This window comes from Lontra canadensis, unplaced genomic scaffold (genome assembly GCF_010015895.1).
Source record: "Lontra canadensis isolate GAN:19392208 unplaced genomic scaffold, GSC_riverotter_1.0 scaffold13, whole genome shotgun sequence".
In the NCBI taxonomy this organism is placed as follows: Eukaryota; Metazoa; Chordata; class Mammalia; order Carnivora; family Mustelidae; genus Lontra; species Lontra canadensis.
In genome coordinates this window covers 19126082-19147534 of record NW_022631007.1, presented here as the reverse complement: position 1 = coordinate 19147534, position 21453 = coordinate 19126082, and the positions used below count along the sequence as shown (strand labels likewise).

General features: G+C 46.0%; 1 protein-coding gene across 1 annotated transcript in view; it reads left to right on the top strand.

The window, feature by feature from the left end:
- LOC116867929 (contactin-associated protein-like 4) overlaps positions 1 to 21453 on the top strand; it is a 191369-nt gene that overhangs the window by 16517 nt on the left and 153399 nt on the right. The window contains exon 2 of the mRNA XM_032857956.1: positions 8998 to 9108. Coding sequence (XP_032713847.1) covers positions 8998 to 9108 — 111 coding nt within the window. The remainder of the gene's footprint in view (positions 1 to 8997; positions 9109 to 21453) is intronic.

Here is a 21453-nt window from a genome sequence, read left to right as displayed (position 1 = left end):
TCAGTTTAAATGTATAGTAGAGTTGATGGGAAAGTCAGAGAAACCCACAGAAGCTGGCAGCGAGGGGTGAGTGTGCATCCAAAGGCAAAAGTGAGCATATTTATCGGGGTTTCTGCAGCCTCCCAATGCCCAGGGTTCTTCTAACCAGCCGTGTGCACGTGAGGAGTGGCTAAAACTTGGGCTTGTTCCAGGGCAGGTAGGATGAGAGACCCTCCTCCTGCATGGTTCCCTGGGGGCAGGGAGGTTTGAAGTCAGACCCTGCTGGTCTGTGGGGGGAAGCTATATCTTCATCTGCTAGTCAACACCCCAGTACCCCTGCCACAAGCTGTGATCTCAGTCCTCAGATCTGAGAAACTCGTGAGAAAATTTACCAGAAACTAAAGAACGCGAGGGTTTAGGTTGATTATTCCTAACTAATGCCGAGAAATGAAAAACAAAAACAAAAACAAACAATAAAAACAAAATAATATTTAAAAATATGACCATCTAAGCTCTAAGTTAAAGAGAAGTTTTCAAAATTTTCTGCCTAAATAAGCTACAATTATAACCTATAAAAATAACCTGGAGAGGAAAAGTCAGACATCTTATCAGAAGACGGGCCAAAAAGACAACAGTGTGCTTTAAAATTTTGAGGAATAATGACTTTGGAATGGGAATCATTTATACAACAAAGCTATCAACAAATATGAGACATAACATAAGCAAGCTGAGATTCAAGAATGTAGAATTATAATCATCCTTATGTGCTCTTTGAACAAAAACAGAAAAACAAACAAAACAAACTAGCATTCACTCTTGGGAAAGAAAAGAAAAAGGGAAATTGAGAAATAAGAGGCAATTTTGCAGAAAAAATCCATAGGAAAATGAGATCTTATGTTTAGATCCATATTTAATATTAAAAGTAATTTTTTGTAATGCCCCCCAAAAAATAAATCTTGACTAAGACTGGACAGACTTTCTTCAAAAAGATTAGTATGTGTGGTTTTCCTTTAAGATGAGGCACAGAGGAATTTCTGTGGTGGGAGAAGTGAGCACAGCTTACAGGCCCAGATGGGAGACACAGAAGAACAAGGCTGGCCCAAAGGGGCACCACTGGAGAATGTTCCCAAGGGTGCCTGCCCTTGGGGAGGTCCTGTTGCTCAAGCTGGTGCAGGGATCTGGGAGCAGGAGAGGAGCAGTACCAAAGTGTGGTTGATGCATGGGTGGCTGTGACTGATCAGTGGGGATGGGCATCAGCTGTCCGTCACCAAGAAGGACTTTGGAGGGTCTGTGTCCTAGAGAGAAAGGGGGCAGCATGGATCTCATCTTAGTGCCAGCAATTCTCAGAACACAGTGGGTTGGGGCTTCTGCTTTTCAGGGTCATGGCCATGGGCTGGAGAAAAGCTCAGCATTGTCTGCCACCTCAGCTAAAATACCAGAGGGCACTGGGAACCTAAGAGGCAGACAATGTGTGGCTTGAAAAATGGGGCCAAGGACGTCAGATGTCGAGCAAATCACCGGCAGGCACAGGCATTCCTCATGTCGTTGCACGTTGTGTATATGTATGTTTTTTACAAGTGGAAGGTTAAGCCTTCAGGAAGGTGGAGAAGCACTTGTAGCTGTGGTAGAAACAGAAGAACCTAGAACCGGAAGTGGAGCCTGAAGACGGGACTGAACTGCAATCTGGCAGTTGTACATGTGGCGTGCACTCAAGACTTGAACAGAGAAGGGTTGCTTCATGTGGGCGAGCAAAAAAAGTGGCTTCTTGCGATGGAAGCTATTCCCAGTGAAGATGCTGTGGAGGTTGTTGTGGGGACAAGGATTTAGAGCATCACATAAACATAGTTGACCTGGCAGCACCACGTCCGAGAGGATGGAATCCAATTTTGAAAGAGGTTCTCCTGTGGGTGAAAGGCCATCAAACCACCCAGCCTACTGCCGGGAAATTGTCCGTCAGTTGATGTGGAAAACTTGGTTGTCGTCCTGTTTTAGGAAACTGCCACAGCCCCCTGGCCTTCAGCCACCTCCAGCTTCGGGCCAAGAACCAGCACCAGCAAAAAGATAACTGTTCGCACAAAGCTCAGATGATGGCTAGCAGTTCCAACAAGAAAGCATTTTTAAATTGAGGTACGGACATTGTCTCGCAGCGTGCTCACAGTAGAATGTACAACTTGGGGTGTTTTAATGTTGCAGTTGAAATCAGAGATGGATTATTTCTCTTTGGAAAGAAAATACATTTCATTGTATGATGTTTTTACTGATCATGATACAAATCAAATAGCTTTTCTCCATTGTTATTTAAAATACTGATGTTAAAACACTGTTTTTATATTTTGTGAGTTTCTGGGTGAGATCACTGAATATCAACACTTGGGGCTTTTCTCCCCAGAGCTCGAAGTGTGTATTTGCTGCTGGGGTCTGTGCTGCAGACTGGTTCCTGGAATGTCTACACTGTGGAGGGACCACTGTGCCCTTGAGATTATTATCACCATGTCTTAGTGAAGATGCCTTCATGTTCAGCAACAAAAGAGCTCATCCTATCAAGTGAATACATTATTTCTTGGTGCAAAAGTGATTCTAGCTAAGAGAAAACGTGTGTGTGAGGAACCGGTGAGGAGAGAGGGTGAGGACACGTGCTTTCTCTTTCGCACTCGCAGCACTGCCCGCCACGGCTCACAGCCCTGCAGCGATTTCCACGTTCTCCAATACTTCAGAGCACAAGGGACTCATCTCCCAAATGAAAGTGATTTCCAGAGGTTGCTAGTAGCCTTACATGGTGTTAGCAATAATTCTTATCATTAAAATTGTGTGACAGTCTCAAATTGTCAGGTATTTTGCATCGTCCTTTTAAATGGAATAAAACATTAAATTTTATCAGACATTGTGAATTTGTTTTTCCTATTTTTTTAGTGTAAGTTCCAGAAGCATACAGTAGCTGTATCTTCTGAGAGAGATCTGAGTGTTTCTGTAAAAGAATTTAATCTTGGTGGCCCAAATAATTCCTAAAATCTATGGATGTAAGTTCAGATTCGTACAGGAAATTGCTGTAGGGATCTACACACCCTGAGGCCTCTTGGTTTCTGAGTAAAACGGTCAGCATCTCACTGCCATGGGAGGTTCAGTAGGAAACTGCCACCAGTGGCCTCTTTGGGGAAATTCTCACCTGTATCCATTCTCTCATGAAAACAACATGAAACATGTAAGTAGTTTGTTTAGTGTAATGTGTTCATTTAACAAGAAGTAATACTGTTTATTCAAACTGATCTAATATTGCTGGGGTCTCCAAACACACACCCCTTTTAAGTGATTTAATTTTCTGTATTTATAATGGGAATGGTGCATAGCTTTGAATAAATTTAATAATTAAGTGAAATGATTATGTTGTAGAAGCTACTTTGGTGTTTGCCTAATATTTCCATGTTTAATTATGTAAGCAGGTGTCACAGTGAGTGTGTGTGTAGTGTGTGTATTTGTCGTGTGAGCAGGTGTGACTGTGAGCACACAGGTGCATGTGTGTGTGTTTGTGGTGTGAGCAGGTGTGACTGTGAGCACAAAGGCATGTGTGTGGTATTGATGGTATGAGCAGGTGTGACAGTGAGTGTGTATAGTGTGTGATTTATGGTGTGAGCAGGTATGACTGAGCACACAGGTGCATGTGTGTTTTGATGGTGTGAGCAGGTGTGACAGTGTGTGTGTAGTGTGTATATTTGTGGTGTGAGCAGGTGTGACTGTGAGCACACAGGTGCATGTATGTGTGTTTGTGGGGTGAGCACACAGGCAGCGTGGGTATCTGCTGGCAGGACCCTTTTCTCTGAGCGATCCTGCCCCACCTGAGGCTCTCCCTCCTCTGCATTCCTCCCTCCTCTCACAGTCTCAGCTGCCTGTGGCAGCTCCTCCTCTGACTCATGGTCTCTGTCCAGCCAGCCCTGCAGCTGTCATTCCACCTGACACCTGCTGTGGCCACAACCACCCTCTTAGCAGTGACACGTGCTGATCGAGGCTGGGTGGCCGGCCTGGTCTGCATGGAGCCCTGAGTCCTCAGGGGTCTGGACCCATGCCCAGCATGCCTCCAGACCCAGCCTCACTTTGAGAAGAATTCAAATCCCCTTTCTGTTCAGAAACCGCTGGTCTAGCTGTTTCTATTTCTAATGTTTTTACTGCATGAAGTTGTGCAAATTTGGAAAATTATGACTGCACTTGATTTGTGAATTTCTCCCATAAAATGCCACTTCTGGAATACTTTCTGGAGCTGTGAACATGTACTGCCTTCCTTCCTATAAGCAGAAAACAGAGAGTCTGTGGAAACTGTCCATGTGGGGTGTCCCCCTCAACCCCCTGCCCCTGATGGCTTGCAGGAGAGGAGATCCTACCGGGGCAAAGAGCTGCTTTCCCAGAGCTGCAGGGGTTCTGCCGGAGGCAAGCCCGGGATACAGAGTGTCCTGGGTGTATGTGCACTAGGGGACTGCAAAGAGGAAGCTGTACGTGCCATAGCTGCACACACGTCCTCCCAGCCCCAAGCAGGGTGGGAATCAAGCCAGGGCTCTTGCCTCGAGGCTCAGGAGGCTGGTCCTGGTGGGACCTGCACATAGAGATGCTGCCTGCACATGTTCTTCTCCCTGACCACCGAGGTGTGCATAGCCCTCAGACATCCTGGGGCCTGTAACTCTGTCCCTGGACATCATGGAGGCCCCTCCTTAGCACGCAGAGAGGACCGAGTGAGGAGCGGGGCCAGCATCCCCCCGACATTCTTCCCGCTCTGTACTCTGCAGGTGTGGGCACCTGCTTCCTCCAGGTGAGAGGCCGAACACAGCAGTAAGCTCCAGAAGGTGCCCCCAGACATGTGTGGTTGTGAAGAACAAGGGGCAAGGTCAGGACCTCTCTACTTCCCAGCAAGGCTGTGAATTAATTGACTTCCTTCTCGTAAGTGAGCCCACACGGTGGCTGCCAGAGACCAGAGGAAACACTGTGCAACAGAGCTTCTGACAGCATAAACCCTGGACCCGTCACTGGGAGGCCATGCTCACTGACGAGTGACCTCAGCCCTCGACACTCACTCTGTCACTTCCAGTCTGAATACATGCTTGCATGTTACACTCAGAAGGACCCAGGTAGATTTGTGGGAGTTTATGGATTTCGTCTCTGTGACTAAGGCACCATGGTCATGCTCGCAGGAGCCGGCAGGTCGGCTGTCCCACCCTTGCTGCCCACATGGGGTTGGCAGCGGCCATCTTGGGGCCGAGGCCATGTTTCCCAGATGTAACCAGGCTCAGGCCCACCGTCTATCATGCTGATGCAAGCCAGACATAAGCAACCCTCCTCACTGATTTGCTGTAAGAAAAGCAACCCATTCTCCATTTATTCAGCAAATGTGTGTGCACTGCCTGGCTATGTTCTGGTGCACGTTTTCAATCCCATCATCGTTTTCCCCTAAAATGTCTATTTAAGACATCTTCACACATCTGCCCCCAACATCTGGTTATTAACAGTAGGAGCTGGGAGTCCTTTGGAGTAACTGTCTCCCTCACAAGAGTCCATGCAAGCCACACGTGGTCCCTCTGTTTCTTGCTGTTCCCCACGCAACATGCACTCTTTGCCATGGCCAGCCACGGAGCCCACTAAGCCACAGCTTTCCCACACAACATGCTGTGGTCAGCCTCGGAGCCCGCTGAGCCACAACCTTCCCATGCAACATGCTGCAGCCAGCCACGGAGCCCACCAGTGCCACTGGCTGATTTTGCTCAACATCATGCCCCAGATTCATCTACGCCATTTGTATGGAGGAATTTTAAAATTTCTGTGTGATTTCCATTGTTGACCTGTGTGCTCTAAGGCCACTGGGCAAGCAGGGCTGTTTCCATTTTGGTGTACTATGAGTAACGTCATCGTGGACACTCTTGTGGCCTTGGGTAGGCCCGAGTCACTTCTGCCCTCGGACGGCAGAAAAGTGGCTCCGGGGCACAACCAGGCTGGTTCCAGAGTGGTCGCTCCAGGTCACGTCCCCCTGATCCTCTTCCCTTTGGATTTGGGTCAGGAAGTGTTTCAGGGTTTTTTACCTGCTTCACTTGTTTATGACTCTTTCTGAGTCAAGCAAATCTAGCACGATTTATTCCACAGCCGGCGTGGCGGTGAGCTCTCGACGCACAAGCTCATGAGGAGGGGCAGGGAGGAAAGGTCCGTCTCACAGGAAAATGCTCCTGGTTTTTGTCAGTCTAGAAGTGCGTCCTCGGTGTATGTGTGGTGTTCATGCCTTGCCTCCTGCTCCACACACACCAGGGGTGGAGCATACCAGCCGCCCAGACCCCACATGCTGATCCTCCATCACCACACGAACGTTTGACCGTCTTTGGGAACACTATCTTTGATTTAATTTCATTGAGAAATTCAGAAAACATCCACTTTTTACTTTCATGCGGTGTTCTTTTCTAAGTTAAATTTTATCTTTATGGACTCAGAGAAAAATATAACTAATTTTGAAAAGATACAATCTTCTCTTTTTTACAACAAAGCCCAAGTAATATTTTAAGAACCTCAACTAGACATCCTGAACTTGCCACCTCTTTCCCAGGCTGACTGAGACCTGAGAGACCTTCCCTGTGGCGTGAGCTCCCAGTGGGCAGCACATGGTTTGACTCTACATACCATGAAGGACGACCAACCACATGAGGTTGGGTTAGACCCATCATCTCATTCAGACTCAGAAACCGGAGTCTTTGATTTTCTTGATCTTACAGCCCAGAGTTCTTTATTTGCGTTAATTGCTAAAGCTCTTCTGTATCTGACTGATTCCCCTGCCTCTTCCTCCCTCGAGGGAGTGGTGGTTAGTACAGGGTCCTGTCTGTGTGAGCCTGTCTCTCTCTCTCTCTCTCACACACACACACACGCACACACACACTCACGCACGACTACATGCACCATGTGTCGAAACCGACCTCGGCTCGTTTTGAAGGTGCCCAGAGCCCATTCTGCTGACCCAACACAAGGAGCACATTGACCCCAAAGGACGGTCCCTGCCTCTCACCTGCCCAGGAACTCAAGGGTTCCACCCCACTCGTCTACCAGATTCTCTGTGACTGGGATGCTGAGTGTGACGGGGGGTCACAGCCTCCCCCTGCGGGGGCCATGGCTAGGGGAGGCCGTCGGGGACTCCGGCCTCGGTGGGGAAGGTCAGGAGCCGGGACCAGCTCTGGCAGCACAAGGGCTGGACCCCGCAGACAGGGAAGTTTAGGGGCAAGAGCTTCGGGCGAAGCTTGTACAGATCTCACACTGTATTCTTTGCAGGATTTGACTATCTTCCTGTCAGAGATGGGTTTCCCTTCATATTAAGCTGTGTGCATATCAGACTTGAACCCTGGCTAGATTCTAAGTCCATTTCAAAAATCACCTTGCAGCTCCACGAAAATCACAGGATAGCACATGTTTACCTGTAGCATGCCTGATTCTGAACGGAAGCTTGTGTCCAAGAAAGAGGAGACTCTGCCTGTGGGTTGCGTGAGAGGACTTCGTCATCAGCCTACAACCATCACCCTTCACAGATGACAGCGGAGCTGAGTGTGGGAAAGAGCAGAGACCTCAGGTGCTTTCTCCTTCTCACTTTCCCCATCAGAACACTTCAGAAGGCCCTTCAAACCGCCCAGGCAGGCAGGTCTACGGTGGGGCCATTTCTATTCTGTGATGAATGAGCGTCTAGTCTCTCCTGATAACACTTAGATTGTCAGTGCGTCTACCTGTGTGCACTGTCTGTTGGCCATCAACTGGTCTCTGCAGAAGGTACAGAATCGAAGCGATCACAGTTCCCACACCCCAGGAGCGGACACTTTGGTGACGGGACATAGGGTGTACTTCTGACTCCATTTCATATTCTGAAAGCTGCTTGTTTGTCTCCTTACTCTGGAAGATTCAGGAATCGAACCTCACCCATCCCTTTAACAAACGGCCATCACCACCCCTCTGATGTGGGGATTAGTGAAGTCTGCTTTTGTGAACCAACAGAGTGAGAACAGGCATCTTTCAAAATGCAGAACCCACCTCTGGGTAGCAGGTGGGCCTCAACAAAACGAGCAGAAACTGTACAAAAATGTCTGTGAGGGGATTTACTGCAAGGACAGTTTTCAAGGGTCAGATGCTAGTCTAATGGCCCAGAGAATGGGGCCACACAGAGCCTCAGCACTGGTGTCTGCTGGTGGACGGGGAACTCAGCCACTTCTCCAAGTCCTGCTCACTGGGGGACCTTCTGTCCCCACCGTCCCACAGGGACGGCCCAGAGAGGAGCTGGGTGTCGCGGGGGCCCACTTCCAGATGTGGCCTGGGTGTCCTGGAAGCCATCCGTACCCTGCACCCCGGACTTCCTCTCCTCTGTCAGCGGATCACAGGCTCCTCACGAAGCCACAGGCTGGGAGAGAAGGAGTGGGGTGGGGTGGGCGTGGGGACTCGGGCACTCGCCACTCCTCTGTGGGACTCACAGGTCACTTCAGGTCTGCGTGAGCCCAGATCCTTGGCACGACTTCCACATGACAATGGAGCGTGGCCGTACACACCCAGCTCTGTGGCCTGCTGGGTCAGGCAGACCCACGGGGCCACGGTCAGCCCAGCCGCTGGCTGACTAGATGCCTCCAGAGGGTGATTACGCTGTGTGTGGATACAGCCTCTCTTCCCTCCCATGTCCACCTTGTGCAAGATCCATCAACAAAACTGGACCATTTTCTCAACTAAACCTTGACTATCTTTTGAGAAAGACTCTCTTATAGTTTTGTTGTCACTGTAAATGACGTTTTTAAAGTAGCTTCACCGTTTTGGTGCATAGAACTGTGACTACTACCGGCATGCGGCTCCTATGCCCAGCCGTCTTGTGGTCTTGCTGCTTCTAGGGACTTGCCCGTGTGGTTAGTTTGGCCTCTGACACCCTGGGCTCCCCAGGTCTTCTCGTCGAGTGCGCTACATGGAAGCCACTCACCTTCCGTTTGGACTCCTGTTTGCTCTCGGGTTTGCAGAGTGTGCTGACCTGCGTGTTTTCCCCGACAGATGGCTGCGACCAGCCGCTGGCGTCCGCGCTGCCGGCCTCCTCCTTCAGCGGTTCCTCCGAGCTGTCCAGCAGCCACAGCCCCGGGTTTGCGAGACTGAACCGCAGAGATGGTAAGTCAGAGGGCTGCCTCCCATTGATCCAGGGCGACTCACGGACTTTCAACAATTCCTGCATATTTTTTTGATAAAATGCTGTAAGTGGATTATCTGTGGCACAGAAAGAAAATTGCAAGCAAGTGGTAGGCATGTGGGCATGTTCCCATGTGAGACCGTGCACATAAAGAATGCAATTCAGGTCTCTCTCCACGTGCACATCGGGGCCACGGAGTGCCCAAAACGGCGGTGTCATGCACGATCAGGCCAACATTCCAGTCACAAAAATACGTACATACCTTTAAATATACCGACTGGTTAGCTAAGAAAATATTTTTTCTATCACAAATATTCACTTCTAGGAGTCTATTAACCCTGGCCATTTAATTACTCATCTTCAAGTGGGACAGAGACCTTGGAGGGTGTATTAGGTTCCTATTGCTGCTGTGACAGATCTCATAAAGATTTAGGGGTGTAAAACCACATGAATGTATTCTGTTAAGGTTTTGAAGGTCAAAGGTCTGGGACGGGTCTCAGGCGCTGAAATCAAAGTTCTGGTGAGGCTGGTTCCTTCTGGAGGTGCCGGGAGCCTTGAGCTGGGAGCCTTTCCTGGGCGACGGCATCTGGAGCCAGCTCTCCCATCTCCAGAGCTGCGGGGTCTCCCTGGTTCCGACCCTGCTGCCTCCCTCTTCCCGTCCAACTCCCCGTGATTGCACCGACCTCTTAATTCAGCCGATCAGCAGCCTTAGCTCCCTCCTGCCATAGAAAGCCACCGGTTCCAGGGGCCGAAAAGTAGACTGTCATCCTCCTTACACCCGAGGCTAGAAAGGCAGCCTCAGATACTTGCCAAGTAGAAATAAAGACAATCATTTCATCTCTTCCCTCCACGTCTCTCAAGGAGGAATGGGAATGCAATGCTACCTTCGCAGCTGGTCAGGATCACTGTTTACACTTTTGATGCTAGGGTGTCGTTGGGCATGGTGTTAGCAGGAAACCAAGCTGTCTTCAGCTGCTCTGGAGAAGCTTACAGTCACGGAGAGCATCACCGCGATCCTTGCCACGAAGCGGGAAGGCAGGAGGCCTGTGTGCAAATTCCGGGGAAGTAGATCCAGCCGCAGTCACCCCGAAAACCCCTGCAGAAAGGAAAGCCTGACCCTCACCCCGCCTTCTAAATCACTCCCTCTGCTCTTCTCTTCAACTTCTCCTTGTCCTGAGCGCAGAGGCTCCGTATCCGATCTCATTTATTACAGTGAACACTCACAACATAAAAAAGAGTGTTAATTCACATAGGGTTTCATAAGTATTTGAGATTTTCATTAGAGACAGATGGACAGACAGATACTCCCACTAAAGTGCTTATCACAAAATAGATGCGTAGACGTGTCAACACAGATGATTTTTACATTCCATTTTGCTATTGAAGGGGCAGAATTAGGTGAGGGGGTGGTTTGGGTTTCCGAAAGGCAGGCCTCTCCAGCCTCTTTCTGGAAAGCAAGTTCGGGTGTGTCCGAAAGAAAACCTCAAGCCCGAAAAGGTGTGGTTTAGGTGAATCCACCAAACCAGGGCTAAGTATCCTTGTGACCGCGGGTTCAGCCTCCCCCAGATGCTGTCCTAACGCTCAGACCCCCCCCCTTCCCTCAAAGGGAGGCAAGCCTGAAGGTATGATCCTTTCCTTTTGCTGGTAATCTCTCTGCCTCCCCTCCTTCCTATAAAATGTCTGTTTTGTGCAGCTTCTTGGGTATCCCCTCTGCTTGCTAGACAGGGTGCTACCAGTTCATGAATCTTCAGATTTACTGGGTTCACTTTTGGGTTTTACCCATGACAGCCCTATCTTCTCCATAGTTACGGTGTCCAGAGCTGACTACTGATTGTAGCAGTAAGTGTGGCTGGTAGTGGAACACAGTGGGCCTGCTCCCCAGACACAAATGGCCAGGAAACCCAGCTCCCCTCAGCCATCTTTTGGTGACCCCTCCCAGGGCCTGTCTGCCCTTGTGTTTAACATGCGTGGACCCCAGGACTGGCCTTCCTTCCTGGGCCCTCGAACATCGGCTCCCATGGGGCCCTGAGAGCCCAGGCTGTGTGGTGCCCCCTGGTGCCCGAGCCCCCAGCCTCCCAAACACAGGGTCACAGCCGCCCCCCCCAGAATCAGCATCCTTCCTCCTGACGGGCCTCGAATGAGTGGTCCGTGCCTGCTTAATCAGGCAGCCTTTTATTTTCTCCAGGTGTTTGAGCTCCATTACATGTGAATGTCAAACTCTCTGCACGCAGATTATCATTATCTTGAAAACAAAGGATTAGATTCATCCCTGGCTCTTCATGGGGACGAGCTAGATTCACCCAAAACTGTCACAGTAAAAAAGGAGGGGAGGCATCTTCATGCCAATAAAATACAATAAAAGAAGAGATGTTTTGGGAAAATCCGCTGCTCATTCGCATTTGAATCCTAGTCTTCGTTCCCAGTTTCAGAGAAGCAGGAAGTTTTTCTTTTGAAAATAAAACAGAGAAGTCTATATTTTAATCAGTTTCTTTCAAAGTTTTCACAGAGTAGGGACACCATACATAAATCACTGAGTCTATCTTCGGTCTGTGCATGTGTTTAGTAAATGACAAGTGAGCGTTCTCTCCGTTTGTTGGTTAAAATCCCGTTTCCCACCCAGCACATGAGCCTCGTGATTTTCCGTGAGTGAAAATCATTTTAATCCACTATTTTCCTACAGCTCATAATGAAGCAAGATATCAACTTTAATGAATTTTATTTGCATGTTAATTAAGTTCAAAACAGCCCACCTTAATTATCTTTTACTTGCTATTCATTGTTTTTGATTGGGTTTTATTTTTTTCTCCCCATGGATGGCCTGCAGCATTCACAGAGGAAATTGCAAACTGAGTGAGTTATTGATGGCTCCATGGTGCTTCTATTGTTTCAACATTTCTCATTTGATTTGGATCAGGCTGTGAAGGCTGGCTATGCAGGCAATCAGAAGAGGAATAAATGAGCAGGAAGGAATATGCCACAAATAAATTTCCAAGAGTCAGAAGCCCATAAAACACGAGGTCTTCCCACTGCGGCTCTGGGAGCAGGCAGAAAACAGGCGTTTCTGACCAGACCTCTCACTGCTTTTTGTTCAGTGTCCAGGGGCATGGTTGAGGTAGGCGATGTGGGACATCCTGCATGAGGGCACTGAGGCCAAGGCCCTGGGACAGTGGCACCCCTTCTCCTGGGGGAGGAGCCCAGGCTCCCTGGGGCAGGCGTGTGGGACAAGCCACATCTCCCTGTGCAGATCACTCTGCTGTCTTTCCCTCAGTCTAGGGAATTCAGTTCACTGTGCCTCAGAAGGAATAATCCAGAAATCTCCAGCACACATCAGTTGGCGGTAACAGAGCTCCTGGGAGGCAACTGCATTGTGCCAAGCACTCCGAGTCTCTCCTTCATTCACCTTTTCCCTGCGGTGTATCATGAACTGTGATGCTTCTAAAAGCGAAGCCTCTTGGTCCTTTACCAACAGTGCTACGGAGATGTGAGGTAATCTCAGGCTGGAAGGGAGGCATCCACACAGCTTCCACAAAGGCTTGCTCACACGGCGATCCAGCCCAGCCCTTGGGTGCACGAATGAAAAAGGCAATGGCAGAAACCTCTCTTTTCAGAAGGGACTTGCATGGCACCTTCTAGCACAAGCAAGAGGCTTCCTCCAAATCTCTTACCTACTGAACGGAGCATCTGTCCAGGTTCCAACCAGCTGAGGGAACCAGCTGAAGGCTCCCCAGGGGGAGACGGATGTGGAGAAAAATGCCCCTCTGTCCAGGACACAGGCAGTAGCAAGCATCTCCAACTCTGTGACTGAGGTGATGCCAGGGCAATTCCCCAGCCAGCTCTGGCCTGGAGGCCTCACCTGGGGGTCAGCAGCAGGAGGTCTGTTACGGCTGTGCCAGAGGCGGCTAGCCTTGGCTGTGCCGACGGGCTGTGGGGCAGCGGCCTCCCATCCCAGCCCTGAGCCCTAGCCTCACGGGAACATCCCAGTACGTGTGCAAGATGTCTTGGACCATTCATCGCCGCCCCTCTGCAGTCCGTCCCCATCAGGTCTGATTCAATGCTCTCTTGACAATATATGCAAACAGAACAGCTATTTCAAATAAGTGAACTGAATTTAAAGGGGATTTTTTTTTTTTTTTAAAGTTCTGGGAAAATGCTCATGAAAGGAGCAAGGAGATGCTTCCGTTCAGTTGAGATTGATGTTGCCACAGAAGCAAGTCCCTGAGAAAGTTGCAACAGGTCTGTGCCCATCAGATGCTGGACCTGACACCCAGGTGGGCACCACAGCCAGGAGTGCTGACCATGGACAGGACAGCACGGACATGCCAACGGGTTTTAAGTCCCCAGATTTCACCGTATGTAAGACAAATCTGGAACAGGGTAGCCCTGTGGTCTTCGGGTGTCATGTGGTCAGGGCTGGGGGCAATCCTATATGGGGTACATTCTCCACTTGACCATGGTCCCCAGTTCACTCAGCTGCTTCCACAGAGACGCATCTGGCTTTGTGCCCTGGTTACGTGTGGTGCCACGGAAGCTGAGGTTGACAATATTGCTAATGATGCTGCTGCCGTGCGGAGGGCCAGCCTGAGGGACACTACATGAGCAGCTCCCAGCAAGCCACGGAACAGTGGCCGGCATCTGTGAAACACTTGCCATTTTTGGCCCAAACTGTCAGCTTCCACCAACACTGCCAAGGTCACTTCAGACATTACCAGAAAGCCTGGACAGAATGCTTTTTGAAGTGTTTGAAGACACTGGAGAGTTTCCAGGCCAAAGGGCCGGGATCAGGAGAGGGAAAGCCGGGGAGCCGAGCCTGTCTCTGGGGCCACTGTGCTGATGGCTTTTTCCAATGTGAGAGCCACAGAGACAGGCTGAAGGGCTGAGGAAGACCTTCTGGCCTTGTCGGGCTATAGCCCGAAGTGGGACTCAGAGGCCAACAAGGGGGACGGACCCTTGAACACACCACAGTCTTTGGGCCTAACCAGAAAACTTGTTTTCATTGTGAAAAAATCCCAATTCCTCATTGGACTGAGCTGTCACGGCTTAAGAAGCAAGAGTGAATTAACTCCTGAAGAAAATAAATCATCCAGAACCTCACAGTATTTTTAAAAATAAAACTATCTAGTTTAGAAATGGAAAAAAAAGGGCACATAATAAGATTTGACTGAAAACCAAAGAAATAAAAATGGAGCTCCAGTAATAATAATAAAGTTATAAGACTCTAAGACTATAGTCTATAAAACAAATATAATTAATATATCCAAGATATTAAAATATGGATAATTTCAGCAAATAACTGGAAATAAATGGAAATTCATATGGAAACAAAACAATAGGGAAGAGCAACACAGTCAAAAGTTGGATTGTTGAAAATTTTAATTAAATTGAAGGGCCTATATATGACTCAAGAAAAAATGGAAAATTTGAATATACCTAATACAAGTAAAGAGATTGGAATCATAATTATAAACTTCCCACAAAACAAAGCTTAGAACCCAGTTGTTCATGTGTAAATCCTACCACACATTTAAGGGCAAATTAGCACCCAGCTGTCACAAACTCTCCCACAAAATAGAAAAGGGGAAACAAATCATCCTGAGTTCAATGTCCCCTTGAAAAAGAAAACTACAATCTAACATCTTTTAAGAAAGTGGACAAAAAATTCTCAAAAAAACTTAAAAATTAACTAGCAAATAAATCCAGCAACATGTAGAAAGAAGTATACAGTGTGATCAAGAAGGATTTATCCCAGAAATTCAAGGTTGGTTTGATATCCAAAAATCAATCAATGTGATACCATATAAATAGCATAAAGGAACAGATACACGATAATCACAATAGATGCAAAAAAAGCATTTAAAAAAATCCCACGAACTAGAAATATAAGGAAACTTCACCAGCCTTTAAAAGGCATCTACAAAAGCCAATAGTTCACATCATACTTCATCATCCTTGACGGTAAAAGACAAAATGCTTCCCCCTGAGATTGGGCACAAAACAAGGTGTTTGCTTTTGCTAATTGTATTTAACATTGAACGGGAAGTTCTAGCTAGGAAAAGTAGACAAGAAAAGAGAATAAAAGTGTATCAATAAGAAGTAGAATTATCTCTATTTGTAGGTGGCATGATCTTGTATACAGAAAATCTTTCAGAATACACACACACACATACACACAAATATTATAAAATGGGTTTAGCATGTTTGTAAAACACAAAACCAATATCTAAAAATCAATATCCAAAAACCAATTGCATTTCTATACTTTAGAAATTAATATACAAAAATGGAATCCAGAAATCAATTCAATTTATGACAGCATCAGGAAGTCTTAAAACCCTTGCAATAAATTTACCAAAAGAGTATGTGATTTATATTTATATAAAAAATACAAAGCATAGAAGACCTAAATAAGTGGAAAGACAGCTCCTGTCCATGTATCAAAAGGCATAATATATATTTTTTTTAATGGTGCTCCTTCTTCAAATGAGTCTCCTTTTGGTTCAATCCCTTCCAAAATCCCAGACATCCCTTCCTCACAAGTGGAAAAGTTAATCCTAAAATTCATTTAGAAATGGAAGTAATCTATGGGGCGACTGTGTGGCTCAGGGGGTTAAGCCTCTGCCTTCGGCTCAGTTCATGATCTCAGGTCCTGGGATCAAGCCCCGCATCTGGCTCTCTGCTCAGTAGGGAGCCTGCTTCCCTTCCTCTCTCTCTGCCTGCCTCTCTGCCTACTTGTAATCTCAATCTCTCTCTGTCAAATAAATAAATAAAATCTTTAAAAACAAACAAACACAAAAGAAAGGGAAGTGATCTAGAAAATCCATAACAATATTGAAAAAGAATGAATTTGAAAGACTTACACCTGTTGGTTTCAAAACTGACTCCACTCCAAAGTTACTGTAGTTAACACTCAGCACTGTCATAAGGATAGATGTGCAGACCAATAGGACCAATTTATTGTCCAGAAATAAACTGTCACATTTATGGTAACTCGGTTTTCTGGAAGAGCCCTAAGAAAATCTAGAGGTAAGAAGAGTCTTTCTAATAAATGTGGCGAAAGCATGAAGCTGGGTTCACACCATGCATCGAAATTAACTCAGAATGAGCCACAGACTTCATGTAAGTGAGAAAACTATGAAAGACTTAGAGAAAAGCATACTAGTAAATTTTTACAGCCTTGGATTAAAAAATGTTTTTATAGATATGAAACTAAATGTGCAAGTGACAAAAGGAAAACAAAACAGAAATATTGGATTTCTTCCAAATTAAAAATGCTTTACTTTCAAATACGCCATTAAGAAAGAGACAAGAAAACCCACAGGATGGGGAAAATGTTTGTAAATTACAGATCTGATAAAGTACTTGTCGATCTAGAGTCTATAGAAAACTCTGACAATTAAACCATAAAAAAAGAAACCTAACTTAAAAATAGGCAAATTATTTGAAAAGCCATTTCTCCAAAGAAGATACACAAATGGTCAATAAGCCCATGACAAGATGCTCAACATCATTAGCCTTTAGCCACCTGAAAATCTACGTGCTGCGGTGAAGATGGCTGTCGTAAAGAAAGGAAAGTAACAAGGCTGGAGAGACCACACAGCCTCCCCACGGCTGAAGGGTATGCGGCACTGCTGAGACCCCTGAGTGGCTCCTTGGGAAGCTACCGTGGCATCACTGCATGACTCGCAGCCACCCCCAGTGTAGACCCAAGTGAGGACGCTGATGGTGCAGAACTCACATACAGAGGCTCACAGTGCCATTACTCATGGTCACGGCAACGTGGAAGCAGCCCAACGTCCACCAGCTGGTGAATATATAAGCAAGCTATAATTGCTTCATACGGTGGAATATTATCCAACAATAATCTGTGGTCACGGCACAACCTGGATGGACCTCACACACACGACACCCAGTGGAAGGATCCCATCACACAAGGTCCTGTCCTATTTGCAACAATGTGGATGGAGCTAGAGGAATTTAGAAAACAAAACAAATGAACAAAGACCAAAAAAAAAAAAAAAAGACTCTTAAATAGAAAAAACTGGTGGTAGCACAAGGGGCCGTGGTGCACGGGATGAGACCACACCCACCAGGAGGAGCCCCGAGGCCTCTGCAAGATTGCCGGACGACCATGCTGGACACCTGAGACTAACCCAACCCTGCATCGCCCTCAGACGTGAATAAATGACAAATCAGTTATTCCTAAGGAAAAAGAATCACATCCTTGTAAGTGTTTTGTGCTGGGTCTTCATTACGAAGGTGACGGAGCGAGGACACAGAGGTCAAGGCCATTGAAAAAAACATCAAAGCTTCTCAGAGTTTCCCAGGAAACAAGAGGCACAGCTCACCTGCCAGGGCCCTGGGGCACCAGCATCTGGAAGGAAGCAGAAGGAAGGGCTAGGAGAGCTCAGGCCATGGTCTTTCCCACAGTTTCCACAGAAAGGCCAGACAGCACTGTAAACAGCTTTGGCCTGGCGAGCGTCGTGGCTGGGCTGACACCTGCCCAGGGGGATTCAGGCCGACAAGTGTTGCCTCCAGGACCCAGGCCGGCTAGAGGGGTGCAGCTGTGAGTGGTCAGTTTGCACATCATGGATATGCTCCGCCAGCACTGCAGTCCCTAGTTGTTGGTTAGGCCACCAGAAGGGCAGACTCACCCCAGCAGGAAGGGTTTAAAAAAACACCACAACATCATAACATACAGAGAATACAAATCATATGGTATTAATACAATGAGATCCCAATCATGGGACGCATCCAGAACAGGGAAATCCATGGACACAGAACAACATTTCCAGCCACCAGGGCCTGGGTGAGGAAAGACTAGAGACCGGCTCCTAGGAGGTGCAGAGCTGCTGGGGAGTGCTGGTGGTTGCACAGTCACTGAACATACTAAGGAACACTAAATTACACACTTAAAAATCTATGGAGCACTGGATATGGTGCATAAACAATGAATTCTGGAACACTGAAAAGGAATTGAAAAAAGAAAAAATCTATAAGTCAAATCTGAAGTTGATTCATTGCATAGACATGTTAAAGTGAAAACTTTGGTAGAAAAATAGTATAACAAAAACACAACGTATCTACAACTTTGGGCAATATAACTTTGAAGATGATATAGTTTGATATATTATAAGAAGTAACTTATAGGAGATGTTGCAAGAGAAGACAGACCCTGGACAGGGCGACCCATGAGCATGTTTTCATGTACACATTTCTGAGAACTGAATCTCAATTGTGTCATTTTTCATGCAGTGTTGTGCTCTTCTAGTTGTTTAAGATTCTGAAGTATAATTAGCATATGTATCTTCTTCACACGCCATGATCTCAGATTTAACTAAGTCCAGTGGAATAATGCATCTAAATAAATGTTCAAACAAAGTGGAAAGGTCATCAAAACCTAGTATTTAGGGTGAATAAATGAGAGTGAGACTTTTGTTACAGTCCATCATATCGAAATAATTTTTTATTAACACCAACCATAAAGTTGTTAAAATTAATAGTTTATTTTATGTAGAGCTTAGCACCTAAGTTACTTGAAATTTCCTTAACAATGTGTAAGAACTATTTTCATAAATCTGTCTTTATTTTTCATACAAAATCATTTACAGCTTTTGGATCATCTCCATGGACAGTAAACACTCCCAGCAATTATTTATTTATTTGTTGTCGTTTTACTGAAGTGTGGTTGATACACAATATTGTATTAGTTTCAGGTGTACAACATACGGATTCCACATTTGTATCCATTGTGAAATGATCACCAGGAAAAATGGCCCCCACCTGTGAGCATACACAGCCATGACGCTGTTAGCCGTGCTCCCCGTGCTGGGCGCTGCAGCCCCCCACCCCACCGTCTGACTCACGTTCTAGCTGGAAGTTTGTACCCCCCACTCGCCGCCCCTATTTGCACAGCCCTCTCATCCCTCCCCTCTGGCAACCTCCAAATTCTTCTCTGTATTTGAGCGTCTGTTTCTGTTGTTTGTTCATTTTGTGGTTTAGAACCCACATGAATCCCATGCCATTTGTCTTTCTCTGAGGTATTTCCCTTGACGTAACACCATTGATTTTGGAACAATGGAAACACATGGATGGAATTTTATTGAGTAGACACAGCCATCGCTGACTTAGGTACAGAGTGTGCATGAGGCATATTTTTTCTGTGCCACGGCTTCAGCTGATGAGTTTATCCCCACATCATTTGAATGTTTAGTTGTCAAATAAGGTGAGAAAGAAGATCAGTGCCTCCTGGGCAGTCCTGCTCATCCCAGAGACACAGGGCATGTGTGCCCAAGCCCCCGTTCACCCTTGGACCTCAGTTACTGGCAGGTTCCATTCAGTTCTTATTTCATTCCTCTGTTCTTTTGTAACATTAAGAAAGAGCAGTTCCATGATGATTTTTATTTCTTTGAGTCCCACATTGACTTTATTTCAAGAGAACCAAGTTATTGAAAATATGACCGAATTTTGAACACCAGGACCAAAAATACAGGTTTCCTGGAGATTTCTCCTCTCCTCCAGCCATGCAGACCCACTGTTATCCCAAAAACTACAATGTTGCAGATATCCTTAAAGTAGAAAGAGGCCACACGAATAGCGGAGATGACCACCGCCCGACACTTAACATTTCTGTTCTTACTAAAACTGTTCTTCCTGAAAATCTGAGATGCATTTGATGTGGAAGAAAAGCTCTCCAAGATTCCACATCCAACATTAACATCCTTAATGTTCCTGCTGTCTGGCTCTGTCCCAGCAGCTTTGTTTGCTCATTCTGAATTCCCACCTTCTTGCGGCTGCAAAGAAAATGCACTTCACTGGTTTTCTTTTGCCTTTCTTTTCTTTAGCTCCTATAGACTACAGATTAGGAATGACTTTAGAAGACTCTTTTCTTTAAACAAAGAAGATGCAGCAGGTATAAATTTAATATTTATATTAAATATTTATAGTATAATATTTATACTCGGCAGGTATAAATTTCCATGTTTCCAAAATTGAGATTTTCACATATTTTCCCCAATATTATTGTTTTAATTCATATCTTTAATCTGACAAATGGATGCACCCTTTTAATTGCCTCACCAACAAAGTAATTAAATATACCCTCACCCTAAAAAGTGTCCTCCAGCCCTGTCCCCATACCCCACCCCCAAGGCAGCTATCCTCCCTATTTTCATCACCTCGAGGTAATTTGTCATGTTGTAGAACACAGGTAAATCTGGGTCCTTCTGCCTAACATGAGATAATCCACTTTTGGGGTGTTTCAGTTACTTTATCCTTTTAATTTCTGAGTCCTACTCTATGTATGAATATAACAAAAATCGTGTGTCCTCTCTCTAGTTGAAGGAAACTTGGGTGGTCTCTGGTTTGGGGACACAGAATAAAACTGTCTGAGCCTTATTGGACAGGTCTTGTGTGGACACATTTCTGTTCCTCTTGCTTAGGGACCCGAGTGGTATTTATTGCTGGCTAAGCTGTAGGTGAATATCCAGTATTTTAAGACACTGACAGAGAGTTTTCTACTGTGGTTTTGCCCTTCTGCATCTCCACCGGCCCTGCTGGAGAGTTCTAGGTACTCCACGCCCTCCCCAAATCCTAGGATGAGAAGCTGTCTGAGCGGTAGAAGCTCTAACAGATGTGAGGGTTTTTAATTTTATCCCCATAGAGGATAATGACATTTCTCATGGCCTATTGTGATTATCTTCTTGGGAAAAGTTCAAAACTTTTGCCAGTTTTTTAGTATTGCATTGGCTTGTTCAGTTTGTAGTTACTGAGTACTGAGAGTTATATCTATACTTAGGTATGTGGGTTGGAGTTGCAAATGTGTTTTCTCAGTGTGTTTGTTGACTTTCGGTTCTTTAAACAGCATTTTTTGTAGAGCAAAGGTTTTTATCTTAAGGAAGACCAATTTATCATTTTGTCAAAGAAATTGTGCTATGGAACAAAGTCTCCTCACCTTAAAAAAAAAAAAAAAAAAAAAAAAAAACAATCATTCCAGCCCAGTTTTTGGAAGAGCTGGTCCTTTCCCACTCAATTTTCTGTACCTTTGTAAAAAAGTAGTTGACCACAAATGACTGTGTCAACTTCTGGACTTCTGCTCCACTGGTCTGTTTAATTTCTTTTACTCAATGCTGTTCTAAGAACTTTAATTTTGTAATAAACAATCAGGTCGGTAACACAAGTCATACCAAAGAAATACAATGCATTTTTGTGTATTGATTTGACTGCATAATCTGAAAACTTGCTAAGGCCACATATTTGTTCTTCCACCATATTTTCGATTCTATGGTTGTGTCTACATGGATGACCATGCTATTGGTGGATAAAACCATTTG